Genomic DNA, 20,483 nt, shown 5'->3' on the forward strand with positions numbered 1-20,483 from the left:
GGAATGGATGCTGTATTTTGTTAAAGGCTTTTTCAGCATCTATTGAGATAATCATGTGATTTTTGTTTCTTAGACTGTTGATATGGTCAATTATGTGGATGGTTTTCCTAATGTTGAACCAACCTTGCATTCCTGGTATAAATCCCACCTGATCGTGGTGAATGATTTTCTTAATTACTTGCTGGAGTCTCTTTGCTAGTATTCTATTTAAGATTTTTGCATCTATGTTCATTAGGGAGATTGGTCTGTAGTTTTCTTTCTCTGTTTTTGGTCTCCCTGGCTTTGGAATCAGTACCATATTTGTGTCATAAAAGGAATTTGGTAGGACTCCTTCTTTGCTTATCATATCAAATAATTTGTATAGTATTGGGATTAGTTGCTCTTTGAATGTCTGATAGAATTCACTTGTGAATCCATCAGGCCCTGGCGATTTTTTCTTAGGGAGTTCTTTGATGGCTTGTTCAATTTCTTTTTCTGATATGGGATTATTTAGGTATTCTATTTCTTCTGCTGTTAGTCCAATCCTCTTATTTAAAAAAAGTCTTATTCAAACTTTTTGTCTGACAAAATTCCTTCCTTCATCCTTTTAGTCCTGGAATTTAGATCTCTCTGGACTCAGTCTATGGCACAACATAACTTCCTTTTGGGATCAGTGTGGTTGACCTTGCCCTTTGACACTTTGGGCTTTCACCTGTGTAATTAGAATTTGCTCCCCAAGACTAAATTATTTCTCTCTTTCATTGTATGGCAATTTTCTGTAGTACTGGCTGCTGACTGGGTAGGTGCTACATTGTTATAATTGCTACTACAGGCTTTTGGGACATAAATTACTTTATCTCAAGGACCTGTTATGGGCTTATTTTTTCCTTACTTAGAATTGTTACACATGGGATTTTGACATTTTATGTTCCATCCAGAAGTTACTTTTTTCTTTTTTCTTTCTTTTTTTCTTTTTTCTTGCTGTTTTTGATTTTCTTTTGACAATTGATTCATATACCTCATAACTCAGCCATGTATCCCAGGGTGACCTGTGTGATGGTCAACATCCACCTTAGGGGTGATTGTATTATTATCCTATAATAAAAAGTTTAAATTCTCTTGAGAGTAATTTTAGAATAAGAAACTTGCTACCTGCCCAAATCAAGAAAGTGGACTGTTTATAGAAAGCGCCATGGAGATGCCTGCAGAAACCACACACTGCACCAAAAGATCCAAAGTGAGCTTTCGGATGTATTGGATTGAACTGTGGGGGGTGGAACACATTTATTTTGAATATAAACTCATGCCAAAGGGGACTGCCCCCAATTGGCTTTTTGTAAATTTGCCTAGCAATCATTGGTTTTGTTCTCTTTCTCTTTTATTTACCTCTTATCCCCAAATTATTGTAATTTCCCCTTAGAAAGTATAATATTGTTTGTACCTCTAGTTAAAGATCTTTACAGATAAAAATTGGTTATGTGTACTGATTCATTGGGGAAACTAGGCATGTAAATCTGGGAGATTTCTACATGCTTGTTTCCCAATGAAATCACAGGGGGGATTGTGTAATTAGGATTTGTTCCCCAGGACTCTAAATCCCAACTTCCCATGTTCCTTCTCACCTTATGTACTAATATTGGGAAGATATAAGTTTTGTGTGGCTCCACCCATTATACATTATACATATTTAAATATACATATTTAAATATATATATATATACACATATATATATATTCTTCCTATTAAACTGTTGTTTATTTTTGCTCACCTTTTGTTTTGGAAGATTGTTAATTTCACAGGGTGATGTCTTGACTTGCCTATTAGTTGGATTTAAGCAAGGCAGAATCACATAAAGTCATCAGCCTCACTTTCTCTTCTAATCATCAAAGTCCAGTGGCAAGACAAAGATCAGGATGACTGATATGATTCAAGGTGGATGACCTTGATATCTTCAGTGTTTGACCAGACTCTAAGCATTCCACAGTGCCTACTTTATCTGCCCCCTTTATGTCCTTTGGATCATATCGTCCTCATCCAACCATTATGCCAGGGGAAGCCTTCACATACTTGGGGTAGTTGTCCCCCTACTTCACTGTCAGTTACCCTTAATCTTGTTTAGCCCATCTGCAAATCTCCAGGAAGGGGGTGGAAAGAGAGGAGGGAGAGAACATGAATCATGTAGCCTTAGAAAAATACTTTAAAATATATATTTTTTAAATCAGCTTGGACAGAAGAGGGAGACTCAGAAAATCGTTGTCAACTCTGTTAGTGTTGGGCATTAAAATATAAATATGCAGGGTGCCTTGCATGTGGTAGGTACCTAATTAGTGTTTATGAAACTGACTGTGAATGAAATTCTTGGTAATGGGAAATACTTTGAAAGTGTCCTCTAAAGAGGCATCAATAAATATAAAGTGAAATTACTATTAAAAAAAAAAAGAGATGGTTTTACTGGGGTATGGCCACTGCACATGTTATAGATTCTTAGAGACATAGGAGTTGGATGAAAGGTGGACATCAAAGGTGAATGAGTAAGCCCAAGAAGGGCTTGGCAAGTACCTCCTCCCAGAACACCTTGTAGCCACTAGTGTCCTAGGGAATAAGGACCAAGCTGATTTCAAGGTACTAGCTAGTTAAGTTTGCCCTTCTGGACCCATATTTCTTCATCTGACAGTGGGAAAATTAATGCTCCCTATGGGGGAAACATGAAAGAGTGAAAAGGGTCTTGAACACGAAGATATGATTCCTACTAACTAAAAGACCTAGGGCAAGCTACATCACCATTCTTAGACATTGTGCTTATTTGTTAAAATAAATTAATTTGTTTGGATGTAAAACAGAGATAGGAATACTTTTATTATCTACCTCATAGGATTATAAACCTTGGTTTTCTTAGAGAAACATGCACATATAAACATATATGTGTGTACTTAGAGAAATATGTATAAGTAAAGATATATGCTTATATGCATAAATGTAAATGTATGTTAGAGAAATATGTATGGGTAAAAATACTTAGAAACTTTCTCTTTGAAATGTCATTGATGTTTTTTGTTTATACATCACTTCCATTTTTCAATATCCTTTTCTTCTCCCTTGCCCAGGAGGCCATTCCTTAAAAGAAAAAGGGAAATAAAACAAGTCTGTAAAACTAACAATGCCTCAATCAAGTCCAAAAGTATGCATAATATTCCACATCCATAGTACCCCTTTGACCCACCCTTTGGTCCCCAAAGAAAGGAGAAAGAAATGGTACATTGGAAAGAAAACTGTCTCTGGAGTCAGAGGATCCAGGTTCAAAACATAACTGACTCACATGATCTATGTGATTTGGGGCAATTCATTTTACTTCCCTGAAAGTGAAAAATCAGACTAGATGGTCTCTGAGGGTCCCTCCAAACTCTAGAGATATGATTCTATGGTGATATTTCTTCTTCAGGGCCCAACTGATTTTTTTAAACCTTATTTTCTGTCATAGTATGAATTCTAAGGCAAAAGAGCATCAAAGGTTAGGTGGTTGGAATTAAGTGACTTGCCCAGGGCCACACAAGTATCTGGAGGTATCTAAGGTCAGATTTGAACACAGGTCCTCCCCAACTCCAGACTGTTCTCTATGCTTCCTAGCTGTCTCAGCCTAGCTGATTAAAAAAAAAAAGCTGCAGCACTCAGTTTAGATATCTAAATCTGCTGTTCTTTCCATTTCCATTGTTGTATTCATTCTGTCTATTTGTTTTTTGGTTCTGTTTACTTCATTTTACATCTAATCCAAATAATGCTTCTCATGCTTCTTGTACTATTCTTAGATACTTTCAAAGATTCATGATTTCATTCCCGTACTCATTCTGCATCCCTCCCTGCTTACCTGTAGACCATGATCCTCCAAGACCTTTATAAGTTGCTGTGCTTGAAAAAAATAAAAAGTGATGCCCATAGATGGCCAGATCTCTGATGATAAGTCTCTCCACACTTAGGAAAAGACAAAGGACATTGGGTCCAGACTTGGAGGCATTTGATTGTAAGTACCCTGAAAGAAAGGGTGATTGCGTTCTTCCTTTTCTATCCTCAGTGCTTAGCCCAGTGCCTGACCCATAGTAGGTGCTTAATAAATGTTGATTGATTGATTTATTGAAGCCTCTCTAGCCTGCTAATACATGTGATAGCTTGCATTTTGCAGCTCTAATCTTTGAGAACTCAGGCTCAGTCGCATGCAATGATGGAGGTCTTCAGGCTGAGAAATTTTGTGAGTTCTTCTTGTGTCAGTATTTCCTTTATGCAGTACCATCTTATGCCATTCACTCTGCTATATTCTCTAGAGTGAGTATTCAATTGGGGCAGCTTATAGACCAACTTTCAGGTGCCCTTTAAACATATCCTCATTGTTACCAATTACTTGAGTTAATTGCTGTCTAAGCCAGAATTTTGTTCCTGCATCACTCATCCCTCTTGCTGGTCTTGCACAGAGAATCAGCAGACTGACTAATTGTCGCTCTATCGTTTTGGAAAAGGCTGCTGCCAAAGTGACTCCATTTGGACTGTGAGATATCAATCATTTCCATGGGAAATGAGTGTGGCTATTATGAAAATGTCATTAGGATTTCAGTCTGAGATGCAACCACTGGAGGAACAACTGAACAAAGTTATGGTGCATGCTGCACTAATACAAAAAAAAAGTAAATTAAAGGTCATTTTCTGTTTCAGACAATAATGTTCTGTCTTCAGGAGAATCAGATGCTCTCTTTCAGAGTAGAATACAGTTCTGAAATAAGGCCAGGGGCACAACTTGAATTATTGAGAACATTTTCTTTTTGTATTGCAATTTTGCTCTCTCAATTCTCCCAGTCGGCAAGTTCCCCTCTAAAACAATGATGGTCTTCCAAAATGTTCTCATTGATATCTGAATGAGATCACTTGAATAGCTTTTCTGTGAGTTAGGAGTTTATCAAATCACAGTTATTGTCAAGTTTCAATAGTGCCTAGTGAGAATTTATATTGAGTGTATTATCTCTCTGTCCTGTGGTTTCTCCTTAGTCTGATAATGTTTACCAAGTCACACACTGTTATCAACAGCTGGCTTTTTCTTTCTTATTGCACACATTAGGATGTCTTCTTCCTAACTTTAGACTTTCCATCCAGACTCACTTCTGTTTGAATTCAATGAAACACTGATTAATTACCTACTATGTACCAAGCCTGGAAAGAGAAAAGGAAATGAGTAAGATACAGGCTCAAAGAGCTGTTGGAACCTAAGTCTTACTCATTTACTATCTGCTTCCTGGACTGGCACATAGTAGGTAATTGATGAAGGAAGGGACGAAAACAATTATGACTCAAAATTGAACATGATAAAGGCATACGGTGGGAATAAACCCAGGGGGCATGAGAGATCTGGGGAGGAAGTGATCCTATCTCGTGGATAATGGGCTTCATTGCCATCAGACATATGTGTGCTGCTGACCCTGTCAACCCCTAGATCTATAGCCCTGCATTATTGCTCCCCTACATATGATATGGATTTTAAGGAACAGAAATACAATTGCATCCATTTCTAAGTTAATTCTAAGTTTTATGTACAGCACACAAGATACCAATGGATTATTCCCTTAGACAAAAGAGTACCAGTATGTGTGCTTTTCTTTACCACTATTCTTGAGTCTCAATCTTGGTCTATTTCTGTGAAAAGAAATTACACGTATTACCAAAGCTCAGGAAAATGGCTCTACACAGATCAGAAGCAGCTGCTGGTAGAATGAATCAGATGCTAGACCTGGAGTAGGAAGACTTGAGTTCAAATCTGGCCTCAGGTACTTTCTAACTATATGACCCTGGGTGAATCACTTAACTATTGTTTACCTCAGTTTCTTCATCTGTAAAAACGGAGACAATAACACCTCTTTCACAGGGTGGTTGTGAGGTTCAAATGAGACAATATTTATTTCTTTTTAAATTAAATGCTTAGCTAATTGCCTAGCCTATTGTAGGCACTTTTATTTTTAACTTTTCTTGGTCCCATGATTTCAGTAGTTTTCTCCCAAGAAGTCCAGTGTATTATTTATTAGGAAAAAGGTGAAACATTGTGATTTAGACCAGCCTCTGAGAAGTATCCAGTCCTGGAATTTAAATCTCTCTGGACTCAATCTGCTTTATGGGGCAGCATGTCTTCCTTTTAGGATCAATGTGGGTGACCTTACTGTTGGGGCTTATTATAGATAGATAGATAGATAGATAGATAGATAGATAGATAGATAGAGAGAGAGAGAATATATATAGCCAAGAACAAATAGGCTTCAACTACTTTTTTTTTTTAACCCTTACCTTCTGTCTTAGAATCAATGCTATCTATTGGTTCCAAGACAAAAGAGTGGTAAGGGCTAAGCAATGGGGGTTAAGTGACTTACCAGGGTCACATAACTAGGAAAGGTTTGAGACCAGATTTGAACCTTAGGACCTCCTGCCTCGAAGCCTGGCTTTCTATTCTCTTCCCACTTTTGATACATCTTTAGATTTAAATGGCTCTATTTTGCACCAGCAAGTTCTTGACTATCTTTTCAAGACATTTCCCCAAAGTAAAATTCAGGTATTGTCTGAGGCTATTGTTTCCTTCGTGTATTCCATAAATTCTTTCTCCTACTACAACATGGGATCTCATTTCTATAGGGAGTGAATTCCTTCCTCTGGGATTGTCTTCTGGGTCCAAGAAATTCAGTTCATCACCTCATTCCTATGTCCATAATTCTCTTTTGTGTGTGTGTGTGTATATATATATGTATATACCAATATAATATATATATATATTTGGTATATATGCATGTGTATATACCAATTATATATAACTGATTTCCACACAAGTTTTCCAAAGTTATATGATCCAAATTATCTCCTTCTCTCCCTTCCCTCCCCCTATCTGGGAGCTGGCAAGAAATTAAATCTGGATCATCCTATATGTCCATAACCCTTGTGGGTACTCTCTATTGTTCTGAAGACCAGCAAAATCCAGAACGAGATCCACATCTCCCTAGAAATGTCAAAACTGGATTCAAATATTGAAGTAGAATAGGAACAATTTCAGTCAGGACTCTATTAGAGCATATAAATTCTGTGGAGTGGCCACATTATTTGATTTACTCAGTATATACCCATTGTTCTGGGACCAATTATATATTTTTCATGATTATAACTTTGAATAATGTCAATTTGAATACAGGTGACTACTTCTTGGGATTCATTATCCCACTAATCAAGAAACAGATATAAAGTATTGCATTTGTACAGTCATCTGTTGTTCATCTTGCTGGGGCCAAGGGAGAGGCTGCCAGGAGCACATATTTCACAAAGAGCTTCTTAATAGCAAAATCCAATGACATTTGCTTGGTTTTCTTGCTTCTTGACTTCTCTGCTTCATTTAACCCTGTTGATTACTCCTGATACTCCTTCATCCTGTATGTGTTTTTGCATTTCCATGATGCTACTCTCTAGGCACTCTTTCTAATCTCTACAAGGGCTTATTTTTTATCAGTTTCCATTGATTGTTTACTGGCATGCTCCTACCCCACAAATATAGTTGTCCTTTAGATGTTCCATCCTATGCTTAATTCTCTCAGTACAGGGGACAACTGAGTACTCAGTAGATTGAAAGCCAGGACTAGAGATGGGAAGTTCTGGGTTCAAATATGGCCTCAGACACTTTCTAAATGTGGGACTCTGGGAAAATCACAACTCCCATTGCCTAGCCCTAATTGCTCATCTGACTTGGAACCAACACACACTATTAATTCTCAGACAGATGGTAAGGATTTTTTTAAAATTCTCCCAGTACAGTGGCTGAGTGTTAGATTTGCAGTCAGGAAGATGAGTTCAAATCTTCCTTCAGACACTTTCATGCTGTGATTCTGGGTAAATCAATTAACTTTTTTTCAGAATCACTTTCCTTATCTGTAAAATGGAGATCAATAAAGAGCGCATACTGTACAGGTCTGTTGTGAGGATCAGATGAGATAATGTATGCTCAATGTTTTGAAAACTTTAAAGTGATATAAAAATGCTAACAGTTATTTTAATTATCTACCTCTTGTCTCTTGGAGAGATGATTAACCACTATATGTTCAGTTATCCTCTTTATATCATTGACCCCCACATCTAGACATCCATTCAAGCTCTCCTCTAAGATCAAATATAGCGCCTTTTACTGTCTACTAGATAGCTGCACCCGGTACCTCACATTCATCACTGTCAAAAACTGAACTCATCAACTTCCTAAACGTTTCCCATCTTTTAAATTTCTCCCTTTCTAATGATAGCCTTATAATTCTCTCAGTCTTTCCACTTCACAATTTCAAAGCCATTCCTTTCCCCTTCAGCCTCTATATCTAATTTGTTTTCAAGTTCTGTCAGTTCTACTTTTACATGAGCAGCCTAATGTATGTGTCTCCCTCCAGTCATAAGGCCACCCTCATAGCTCAAGATGTCATTGGCCCTTGCCTGGACTATTGTAAAAGCATCCTAATTGCTATCCTCATCTCCAGTCTCCCTGATCCAATTTATCCTTCACCCATGCATCAAAATAATATTCAGAATATGCAGTCCAGTCCAGGGAGTCTTCTTTTCTTGCTTAAAAACTTTTTGTTGCTCTCTAGGATAAAATATAAACATTTCCACCTCATATTTAAGGCCATTCAATCTGCCTCTAACTTATCTTTACATGTGTATTCCAGTCAAATTCCTTTTGCACATTCTATATTCTAGCCAAATTGGATCAGTGGTTCTTCCCTCATTTTATTCTACTTGCCTCTTTGTATTCATTTTGGCCACCTCACCCATTTTTTCACTTTCCCCCACCCCCTGAGTCCCCTGTTCAATGTCCTTCTTAAAGATTTACTTGATCCTTCATAAAAAAAAAATTATAGAATTATAGACTCAGAGCTGGAAACAGCCTTAGTATTTCCCTTACTCAAGACTCCCCCCATCCATGGATCATCTACGGTTCTATGCTCTTTATTAAGACTTCCTTGATGCCTTAAATTTAAAAATTATAGATGGGTGGTTGGGTGGCTCAGTGGATTGGAAGCCAGACCTAGAGATGGGAGATCCTGGGTTCAGACACTTCCTAGCTGTGTGACCCTGGGCAAGTCACTTAACCCCCATTGCCTAGCCCTTACCACTTTTCTGCCTTGGAACCAATATACAGTATTGATTCTAAGATGCAAGGTAAGGGCTTAAAAAAAATTTTTTTTTAAAGTATAAGATTATAGGGGCAGCTAGGTGGTTCAATGGATAGACAGCCAGGTCTGGAGTTGAGAGGACATGGGTTCAAATCAGGTCTCAGACACTTCTAGCTATATTAAGTCACTTAAATCTGTCAACCTGGAAAAACACAGAACCACTAAAGTGGTCAGCAAAACCAAATCTTTAATCAGGAAAGAGATCCACTAATATTCGGCCACCACACAGAGCCAAATGCTAAATACCACACAGAATCAAACCCTGGCAGCTCTCCGGACAGTGTTTCTGAGAGGATCACCACATTAGATGATTCTTCAAAGAATAATAGAACATAGACATCTTTTATACCTTTTGGGGAATTAAGTACATCAGACATACACTGATAAGTTGTAAGCGGGCTTGGGAAAGAGGCTGTAGCCAGAGGTTGGGGTACCAGGGACTGGTCTATTATAGTAGATACTAAAAGGATGGTTCCTTACATGGGCTTATGGGGATATTATTGGGAATGTAGATTCTAAACGATAACTCTAGTCCAACTATCAATAATATGGAATTAGGTCTTGATCAATGATACATGTAAAACCCAGTGGAATTGTGCGTCAACTAGGTGGGTTAGGCGGGATTGGGAGAGAAGGAAAGAACATGAAATATGTAACTAGGGGAAATATTCAAAATAAAAAGTTAAAATAAAATAAAATAAATAAAATAAAATAAAATAAAAGGATGGCTCCTGCACAGGTGTTGGTCTTCTTGAGAACGGGCCTCTGATATAATGGGGGAAACTTCTAGGACTAAAACGGTGATTGAGCATTTGAGTATTTTTATTACTCCTCTTCAGGACACTTAATGGGTGCTGGGAGAACCCTTATTCAGTCTAAGACAAAATCAGTTTGGGACTTCCTTTAAGGCAAGTTCTGAAGTGAAATGGGCAAACTTGGGGCTTCCAGAATTCATGTTGACAACTCCAATTGCCCAGCCCTTACTGCTCTTCTTTTTTAGAACAGATACTTACACAGAAATTAAGAATTAAAAGAAAAAATATAGGATTATAGATTCAGAGCTGGAAGTAACTTTAGTACTCTAATCCATTCCCTTTTAAAGATAAGGAAATTGAATTATCCAAGGCCACAAAAGCAGGAATTGGTTAAAACAGGATTTGATCTCAAGTCCTCTAACTCCAAATACAAAATTCTTTACACTATATTATACTACTTCTTCTGCTTCCTTAAATTTTCTTACAACACTCTGAAATGGAGTCTTTGCATGTGTATATCTATTTGTCCTCTTTTTTACATTTTGCTTTTTTGCAGACCTGCTATCTCTCCCTAATAAAAGTAATAGCTAATACTCCTAGGACACAATCATAGCCTTAAAGAGTTTTTCATAACTTTGCAACCCTCACGGCTACTCTTTAGGGTGGGATCGTTGCCCCCATTTTACAGGATATAAAACTGAAGGAAAATTAAAAATACTTTCCAAGTGTAAGAGGTAGAACTAGAATCAGACCCAGACTTGTTGGATGTAACCAGTGTTAAGTCTGCTGTTTCACAGCAACCTCTGTAGTAAGGTTTAAGCTCCTCCAGGGCAGATAATATATATATATTTTCAAAAAAATCATTGCATCCCCAGTGTACAGGGCAGTTACATATAATAAATTCTTGTTATCTTTGAATTTAGTGAATTTGAATTGAATTGATTTCTTGACCTCACATGGGGCTAGATCTCAGTGACTTGCAGAAAGGAGCAACAGAAGAGAAAGCATTTTCTCCCAGGCTAGGTGCTACAATAAATAGTGCTGGGCCTGGAGTCAGGAAGATCTGAGTTCAAGTGTGACCTCGAACCCTTACTATCTGTGTGAGACTGGATAAGTCAATGAATCCCTGCCTCAGTTTCCTCAAATGTAAAATGGGGATAACAATAGTACCTACCTCATAGGGTGGTTGTGAGGCTCAAATGAGATATTTGTAAAGCACTTAGTACAGTGCCTGATTCATTTGTTGTTTAGTTGTTTCAGTCAAGTCTGACTATTTGTGACCCAAATTCGTATTTTCTTGGCAGAAGTACTGGAGTGCTTTGCCATTTCCTTCTCCAGTTTATTTTATAGATGAGGATACTGAGGCAAACAGGGTCAATGACTTGCCCAAGGTCTGAGACCTGTTTTTTTTTTTTATTATTATTAAGTTAGGTTATTAAAGGTCTGAGACCAGATTTGAATTCAGAAAGATGAGTCTTCCCAACTCCAAGATTGGCGCTTTATCCACTGCACCACCTGACATAGAGTATATATTTGATAAATGCTTGTTTCTCCTTCTTTTCCTTCCTCCTCCTCGCTTCCCTGTTCCCACTCTCTTCCTCCATCTCTGCCTCCCTAGCTGGGGTTTCATTTGGTTGAAGGTTCTTCCCAGTTCTAACATTTTAGGTCTCTTTGGTTCTAGGTATTCCTTTCAAGATGAGGAAGACATGTTCATGGTGGTGGATCTGCTTCTGGGAGGGGATCTCCGTTACCACCTACAACAAAATGTGCATTTCAATGAGGGAACTGTGAAACTCTATATCTGTGAACTGGCCCTTTCCCTTGACTACTTGCAGAGATACCACATCATCCACAGGTAAGTCAGCCATGGCTAATTTGGGGATGAACAGAAGAGGTCAGTGGTGTAAGACACGCTTTTGTTACTGTTTCGAGGTGTTTCATGGAAGAGATGAGAAATTCTTCTGCGCTGAAGTAGAGAGGGCATCAGACTTTTGTGCCATTCACTAGCTGAGGAGTGAAAGACTTATTTTATGGTGTGAAATTTTAAAATTGAGGTCTTGAATCTTGGGAATTTTTTCATTCCTGGGAATATTCTTTGGTTAGATTTTGGGTCCAAGTTCCAGCATATACTATGCTCTCATGAAGCTTTTCTACTTTCACAGATTTTAAAAAAAATCAATGAAGTTAGAACTAGGTGGGAATTTAGAGATCTTTCAGTCTGACCACACTGTTCTATAGAGAAAGAAATGGAATGGCAGAGTAACAAAGGGAGTAAATGGAGAAGGCAAGATTAGGAAACAAATCATAGGATTAGAGATTTAGAGATGGAAAGGACCTCAGGCACTCTCTAGGCTACCCTTCCTTATTATATAAATGAAGAAACTGAGCCTTGAGGCTGTTAAGTGTCCCAGCTAGTAAGTCTCAGAGGAAGAATTTGAACCATAGTCTTCCTGATTTGATCTGCCCACTCGACCAAGCTTTTTCTGCCATACCACACGAGACCCACCAGTCTTTTTGATTTAGAGATTTTTTAACCTAACAGACTTATTGCTGTATTTCTGGTTAGTCCTTTCAGTTGTGTTTGACTCTTTGTGACCCTTTTGGGGGGTTTTCTTGGGAAAAGCATTGAAATGGTTTGCAACTTACTTCCCCAGCTCATTTGACAGATGAGGAAACTGAGGCAAGTAGGGTTAAATGTATTGTCCAGAGTCATATAACTAAGAAGTGCCTGAGGTAGGATTTGAACATGGGAAGAGGAATCTTCTTGTCTCCAGGGCCAATACCCTATCTACTGCACCACCTAGTCATCTTCAAATTTTAAAGATAGAAGGATTAGCTACGTTTAGTTAGCCCTAGAGAGCAGATCTAGGGATTTTGGAAGGAGGTCTGAAGAGGCAGATTTTGGCTCAAAATAAGAAGAAACTTCTCAGTAATTATAAGCTACCTTTAGTGAGTTGTATTTTCTTAGGAAGGGGCATGTTCTAACTTACTGAGGTCTTCAAGTATATGACTGGGTTGATGTAGGAGAGATTAATGTCAATTAATAAATAATATTCATATTATTTATTAATTATTATAATAACAAAATAAATAAAACTATCAATAAAATAATAATTAATGACAAGATGACTTCTGAAGGCCTTGTGCATGGCCATTCATTGCAAAGAAGAAGGATTCTCATGTTTGCTTATTTATATAGGTGGAGTTTAGTGGTCAATGGGTCAGGGATTCAGAGGGTACAAACAGTGAACAGAATTGTATGTTTCCAAAATCAGAAAGAATATCTCATGTTCTGCAGTTTATCTCTCACTCAAAGCATGAATTCTTTCCATAACCTCTCTAAGTGGGCTTGAAAAACTATCATGAAGGGAATTACTTTGGCTCTGCGTCTTGGGGAAGGACATTGGGAAACTGGAGCATGTTGAGAGTAGGGCAACCAGGATGGGGTGAAGGGCCCTAATGTTATCCAAAATATGGAAAGGTTCAAGTCACCATGGAAGATTATCCTAGAGAAGCTATGAAATCTATCTTTAGGCATTTGAAAGGCAACCTTATTGAAGAGGGATAGACTTGTTCTGCTTGGCCTCAGAGGGCAGAACCAGGAATAATGGATGTAAGCTCCAAAGAGGGAGCTTACCATTAAAAATCATTATTAAAAAAAACAAAAAACAAAGGGGCAGCTAGGTGGCTCAGTGGATTGGGGGCCAGACCTAGAGACAGGAGGTCCTAGGTTCAAATCTGGCCTCAGACACTTCCTAGCTGTGTGACCCTGGACAAGTCACTTAACCCCCGTTGCCTAGCCCTTATTGCTCTTCTGCCTTAGAACCAACACACAGTATTCATTCTAAGATGAAAGGTAAGGGTTTTAAAAAAAAAAACTGCCCCCAAATTATGTCTATCCAGAAGTAGATTCAGCTGTTCCAGGAAAGCACAAGTTCCTCTCTATTGGACAAAGGCAAAAGCTAGATGATAGTTTGCTCTTCTGAAGCAGGAATTCCTGATAAAATATGGAATAAGATGGCCATTGATGGTTCTTCAAGTTTCTGCTATTCTGGGTAATTGAATCTAATTGAACATTTTCTCATTCACATATATTCATATATGCACACACACTTACAAACACACACACATATATATTTATCCATATACATTTCAATACATACATATGCATATATCTATACAAATATACATGGAAGAAGATAATATCAAATGACTTGTCCAGAGACCAATTAATGGCAAGGTTGGGACTCAAATACCCCTAGCCCTATTCGAGTCCATTGACCTTTCAACCATATCATATTCATCCCCAAAGAAGTCCCCATCTGCCCTCAGAATATTGCTCTTTTCTGACCTGTACCTCTATCTCTGTCCTCATCCACAAAGAAAACCTTGATGGGGTTCTGAAATCAGAAGAAAAGGAACATAGTGACCCAGGAGATCCAGACTCTTTTTCTCCTACCCAGTGAACACTATTCTTTAAGAATTGGCCTGGGGAAGCTTAGGAAAACTAGATGAACAAGCCTCTAGTGGCCTGAGAGGCACAATGTGCCATGTAAAGAAAAGAGGTCTGGCTTTAAGAGTAAGGAAGAATGAATTCAGATCTTGCCTCTGATGCAGACTAACTGTGTAATTTGGCCCATCATTTAATCCTCAGGCAATTTTCTAAGAATCTAAGTTTCAGTTGAGTTCTAATCTATGCCTTTCTGTCTTACTGTGCATCAGTAAATGGATTCTCCATCCATAGCTTCTTACCCTAACAGAACAGCTCAGCTCAGGTAAACCCCTCGGCTGCTGAGCCTGTTTTAGTGGAAAGGATGCTGGTGCTGGAGTCCACTGGCACATCTGCCATTAGTCAAGTCCCTTCACCTCAGTCTCTTCTAGAAAAAGTGGGTAGCAAAGCTTGCTTTCCCTATGTTTGAAAGGTATGGAGGAAATTAAATGAGATAATCACTTCTAGATTCATTTTCTAAGTTTTGAATTGCTAAATAAATGTATTTTCAACAACAATATCCCATTCAAAAAACACTAATAAAGCATTAACTTTGTATAAGATATCATGCTAGAAGTCTAAGAGACAAAAACAAAATTTGAGAAGATTGCATTTTCCATTCATTACATTCATATCAATTACATAAAGCAATTTTAATAATGGTAATAATAACTTTCATTTATATATGGTACTTTAAAGTTTGGAAAGGTCTTTATAAATATCATCTCATGATCTTCAGAACAACACTAGGAGATAGGTGCTATTGTAATCTCTATTTTACAGATGAAGAAACAGAGACAAATGGAGGTCAAGTGATTTGCTTAGGATCATATATCTAAGAAGTGTCTGGGGGTCAGAATTTTTTTAACCCTAACTTTTCATCTTAGAATCAATACTGTGTATTGGTTCCAAGGCTGAAGAGCAGTAGAGGCTAGGCAATGGGGGTTAAGTGACTTGCCCAGGGTCACACAGCTAGGAAGTGTCAGAAGTAAGAATTGAACCTAGGATCTCCCACTTCTAGACCTGATTCTCCTTCCAATGAGCCACTTAGTTGCCCTCCCCAAATCCCTCACCATGGTCAGATTTGAACTCAAGTTTTCCTGACTTCAGAGTCAGTGCTTTGTCTTCTGACATAGCTGCCTTTAGCAGAGGTCTTCTTATTATGCTAAGATGGAGAAGATGCTTTCTCTTCTTCTGGCAAAACCCCTCTAATTCTTTCTGCTGGTTACTTTGTGCCACCTCGTGTAACTTATTTTATTTTTGTGATTATTCCTGAATATCCTAATTCCAAGTCCAGCATGTTTTCTATTACCCCATACTGTCTCCCTTGCTCAGCTTGACAAACATCAGATCTATCATCTGTCGTTATCTCTGTCCTGGTGATCATCAAATTCATACTAAAGTTAATTTGGAGAGTGGATTCTAAATTCCTTGGAAATAAGGAGTCACGAATACCCCTAGGGCCAAAGAAAGACTGCAGAAGATGAAACAAAGTGCTAGTGGGATATAATATCTAGTTTTCCACAAATGTTTCTTGGCATTTCTTAGGGGTATNCAGCATGTAGCACAGTGTCTGATACATAGTAAGAACCTAATAAATAAATAACCTATCAACCTCTGAGATATTTCTAACATAGAATTAGAATTTTATCTTTTATGCTATATGTCCTCCTATTTTCTCCATTTTAGATAGCAATACTGAATATATCCTGATAAAATGCTCTTCCTCTTTAATTTGGTGAAAACATTGTGGGAAGCACTGATCTGAATTGTTCTGAAAAAAAAAATCACTAGACATGGATACTGTAGATCTTGGTTTTTACCAAAGTTTTATTTCTTACTAACTATGTGACCTTGACTACATCAAAACCTCTTTAAGCATCAGTTTTCTCATCTATAAAATAGTGATAGGGGGGCAGCTGGGTGGCTCAGTGGATTGAGAGTCAGGCCTAGAGACGGGAGGTCCTAAGTTCAAATCTGGCCTCAGACACTTCCCAGCTGTGTGACCCTGGGCAAGTCACTTGACCCCCATTGCCCACCCTTACCAATCTTCCACCTATGAGACAATACACAGAAGTTAAGGGTTTAAACAAAAAAAAATAGTGATAGTAATACTTGTCACTTATTATCTACCATCTAGTGTTTCTGTGAGGTTAAAATGAGATGAAATATGAAAAGTACAATAGTAAAGTCCCATTTAAATATAAGTTGTTATTATTGTACTGGGAATATCAGATCAGTGTTATAGTATACTAGAAACAGTGGTGCGTTGGTAAATGCTTACCAACTAGCTCTGGGGGAGGTGGGGTAGAGGTATAAACACAATACATTAAAAAAAAAAAAAACTTTCCTTCAGTCTCAGAATCAATACTGTGTATTGGTTCTAAGGCAGAAGAGCAGTAAAGGTTAGGCAATGGAGGTTAAGTGACTTGCCCAGGGTCACACAGCTAGGAAGTGTCAGAAGTAAGAATTGAACCTAGGATCTCCCACTTCTAGACCTGATTCTCCATCCACTGAGCCACCTAGCTGCCCTGAACACAATACATTTTTAAGCCCAATCTGCATTATTAACGTTTAACCCATCACTTTCTTAAGTCTAGCTAATTATAATGAATTTTTAATAAATATTGGATATTTTATTAATCATTGATATTTAATCATTTTATAAATACTATTAATTAACCAATAATAAATTATAGTGATAAATAGATAATAAAATTAATAAGTAATCATTTAAAAACCAAGCCCTGTTTCATACTATTTGCCAATTTTCAAGGTATAAATTCTCACACTGAAAATTTAACAATTGGCTGCTATGAACCAGCTCCAGTATATCACTGGCTGAAACTATTTAGAGCAGTGATGGGCAAACTACGGCCAGACGCAGCACCCTGAAATGTTCTATCTAGTTTTCCTAATCTGACAAATACAATGAAGATACAATACAATGAAACTTTAAAGGGTTGCCTTAGAAACAGACTGATGGATGAGCATTTCCTTTCCTTTGGCCCCCTCTTTAAAGAGTTTGCCCATCACTGGTCTAGAGGATCCATTGTTGTCATTCAATTGCTTCACTTGTGTCTGACTCTTCATGATCCCATTTGGAGTTTTCTTGGCAAAGATACTGGAGTGGTTTGCCATTTCCTTATTACACATAAACCTTATTTCTCTTACATTTGTAAACAGTATTCTAACAGAACCCCCAGCTCATCTACCTCTGGTTTTGTAATTAGAATTCCTGCTATCTAGAAGAGGCAGAGGTAGCAATATGTGTAGCCACCCAGGGCAGGTTTTCCTCTGGGGGAGAAGAGATAGGGGAGCACACTGGCTGCTGAGATTGACATTCTGTTGAAGAGTGGAAGGATGTCAGAGAATAGGAAGAGACCCAGCCTGTGGTGGTTTGGGTAGATTGTGGGAATTGTCCATACTTGGATGTGGAAGAACATAGTAAAAAAAGAAAAATGATATCAATGAATGAAAAAAGGAAATATTTTTACTTATTTGATATTATTTAAATTATTTTTTATTTCTTTAAATAATTATTTAATATAGAATTTATATATTATGTATATTATATAATACATCATACATATTATATACATATGTAATAATTTAATTTAAAATCATCAGATAAATAAATTATTTATTTATGAGTAGGATTGTTGGTTAAATAATTATTTAAATATTTAAATCTTCTGTGCCCAAAATTCTGTTAAACATTGAAGTTCCAGAATGAACATCACTGCTCTCAAGAAAATTATAGCTTCTAGCTATAACCTCAATTGCCTAGCCCTTAGCAGTCTTCTGCCTTGAAATCAATATGCAGTATTGATCCTAAGATATTTAAGAAAGAAAGGATCTTACAGATTTTGTGGGAAACAGTATATTAATTAATATTATAATAACTATATTATATACATAATATACAACTAATATATTAAATGATATATCATATTATTTCTATGACAAAAATAATAAATAAAATAATAACTGATTAACTAAATTAGCATATGCAAAATCCATGGGAAAAAAATATAGGGTCACTTTAGAAGGAGGAAGCTACTTCTGATCAATGTAGAAAGATGAAGAAAATCTTCATGTAGCAGATGGCATGTGAATAGATTTTTGAAAGAAATCTAGGATTCCAAGAGGCAGAGAGGAGGATGAAGTGAATTCCATACATGGAGATGGGGGGATCCAATGCAAATGCAAGAAAATGAGAAGTCCTGTGTGACACAGAGCAAGAAAGTCAGTTTGGCTTGACCATAGGTGGGGAGACAGTAGTAATGAATAATGAGATTAGAAAGTGGTTTGGGGCCAGTGTGTGAAAAGACTTAAAAAACAAAATGGCTCATATTTCACCTCAAATGTGTCAGGGAGCCATAGGAGCATATTTGGTAGGGGAGTGACATGGTCGGATGTGTGCTTTAGAAAACCACTTTAAAGGACTGCTAGATGGTTCAGTGGAGAGATTCAGACCTAGAGATGGGAAGTCAAATGGTTCAAATCTGACCTCAGACACTTCCTAGCTATGTGATCCTAGGCAAGTCACTTAAATATAGTTACTTAGCTCTTATTACTTTTCTGCCTGCAAAATTAATACTTACTATTAATTCTAAAATGTAAGGTAAGGATATTTTTAAAATGACTTTGGTGGCTATGTGGAAGTTAGTTTAAAGTGGGTAGAGATTTGAACCAGGAGATTAATTAAGAGTAAATGAGAAGAGTTTAGGGGAGAGGTGATGAGGACAAACTAGGCTAATGGCTATGAGTAGAGAGAAAAGAATAATGCAAAAGACGTTATAGGAGGATAAATGACAACTGATTGGATATTTGGAATGAGGGAAAGTGAGGAGTCAATGATAACCTTGAGGGTGCAAACATGAGAGATTAAAAAGATGGTGGTGCCCATGATAGAAACAGGAAAATTCAAAAGAAAAGTGGTGCTTTTGGGTGGCGCAAGGTTATATACAAATTCAACTTTGGATTTACTAAATTTGAGATGCAGCTAGCTTTATAAAATGATGAACCTAGAGTCCAGAAGATATGAATTTAAATCTGGTCTCTGACATTACTAGTCATGTAACCTTGGGAAAAGTCATTTAAAACTCCCACCGTCTCAGTATTCTCAAATATAAAATGGAGATAAAGATAATATCTATCCCTTGGGTTATTTTGAAAATAAAATAAAATCATATAAAATTATATAATATTTTAAAATGCTTTATAAACCTAAAATTTGACATAATTGCTATTATTATTACTATGTTGAATATTAGCAATCACCATCATTTTATATCTAGTTGGAAATATCCAATAGGTAGATGGAGTTATGTAAGTGAAATTCAAGAAAGATACTATAAGGGACATCTGGGTGACTCAGTGGATTGAGAGCCAGACCTAGAGATAGGAGGTCCTAGGTTCAAATCTGCCCTCAGACTCTTCCTGGCGGTGTGACCCTGGGCAAGTCACTTAACCCTCATTGCCTAGCCCTTACTACTCTTGTATTGATTCTACAATATTGATTCTAAGATGGAAGGTAAAGGCATAAAGAGAGAGAGAGAGAGAGAGAGAGAGAGAGAGAGAGAGAGAGAGAGACTATGTATGGTAATCTAGGAGTCATTTGGATAGAGATAATAAACACTTGCAAGCTGATGAGATTATCAAGACAGAGAACAGAAAAGAGCCCAGGGGACAGAGCCTTGGGAAATACTCTTTTATTTTTTATAAAGATATTTTATTTGACCAATTACATGTAATAACAATTTTCCATAAGTTTTCTGAAGTTTTGTGGTCCAAACTGTCTGCCTCTCTCCCTCCCCCTTCCTAGAGACGGTAAGCAATTTGATCTGGAATATACATATATATTATCTTGCAAAACATATTTCCATATTGTTCGTTTTTGTAAGAGAATACTCATATAAATCCAAAACCTTGGGGAATACTCTTAAGGGACAGGATAAGTATCACAAACCAGCAAAGGTACCATGGGAATGTAAGAAGTTTCCAAAAAAAATTTACAGAATATTCACAAACTGCTTTAA

The 20,483-nt window shown here is 37.3% G+C and overlaps 1 protein-coding gene across 1 annotated transcript in view; it reads left to right on the top strand.

Moving 5' to 3' along the window:
- Positions 1 to 20,483, top strand: part of STK32B (serine/threonine kinase 32B) — a 320,859-nt gene that overhangs the window by 158,363 nt on the left and 142,013 nt on the right. Inside the window, exon 3 of the mRNA XM_044680894.1 lies at positions 11,632 to 11,805. Within this exon, the coding sequence (XP_044536829.1) occupies positions 11,632 to 11,805 (174 nt within the window). The remainder of the gene's footprint in view (positions 1 to 11,631; positions 11,806 to 20,483) is intronic.

This window comes from Gracilinanus agilis, chromosome 6 (genome assembly GCF_016433145.1).
Source record: "Gracilinanus agilis isolate LMUSP501 chromosome 6, AgileGrace, whole genome shotgun sequence".
Classification (NCBI taxonomy): Eukaryota; Metazoa; Chordata; class Mammalia; order Didelphimorphia; family Didelphidae; genus Gracilinanus; species Gracilinanus agilis.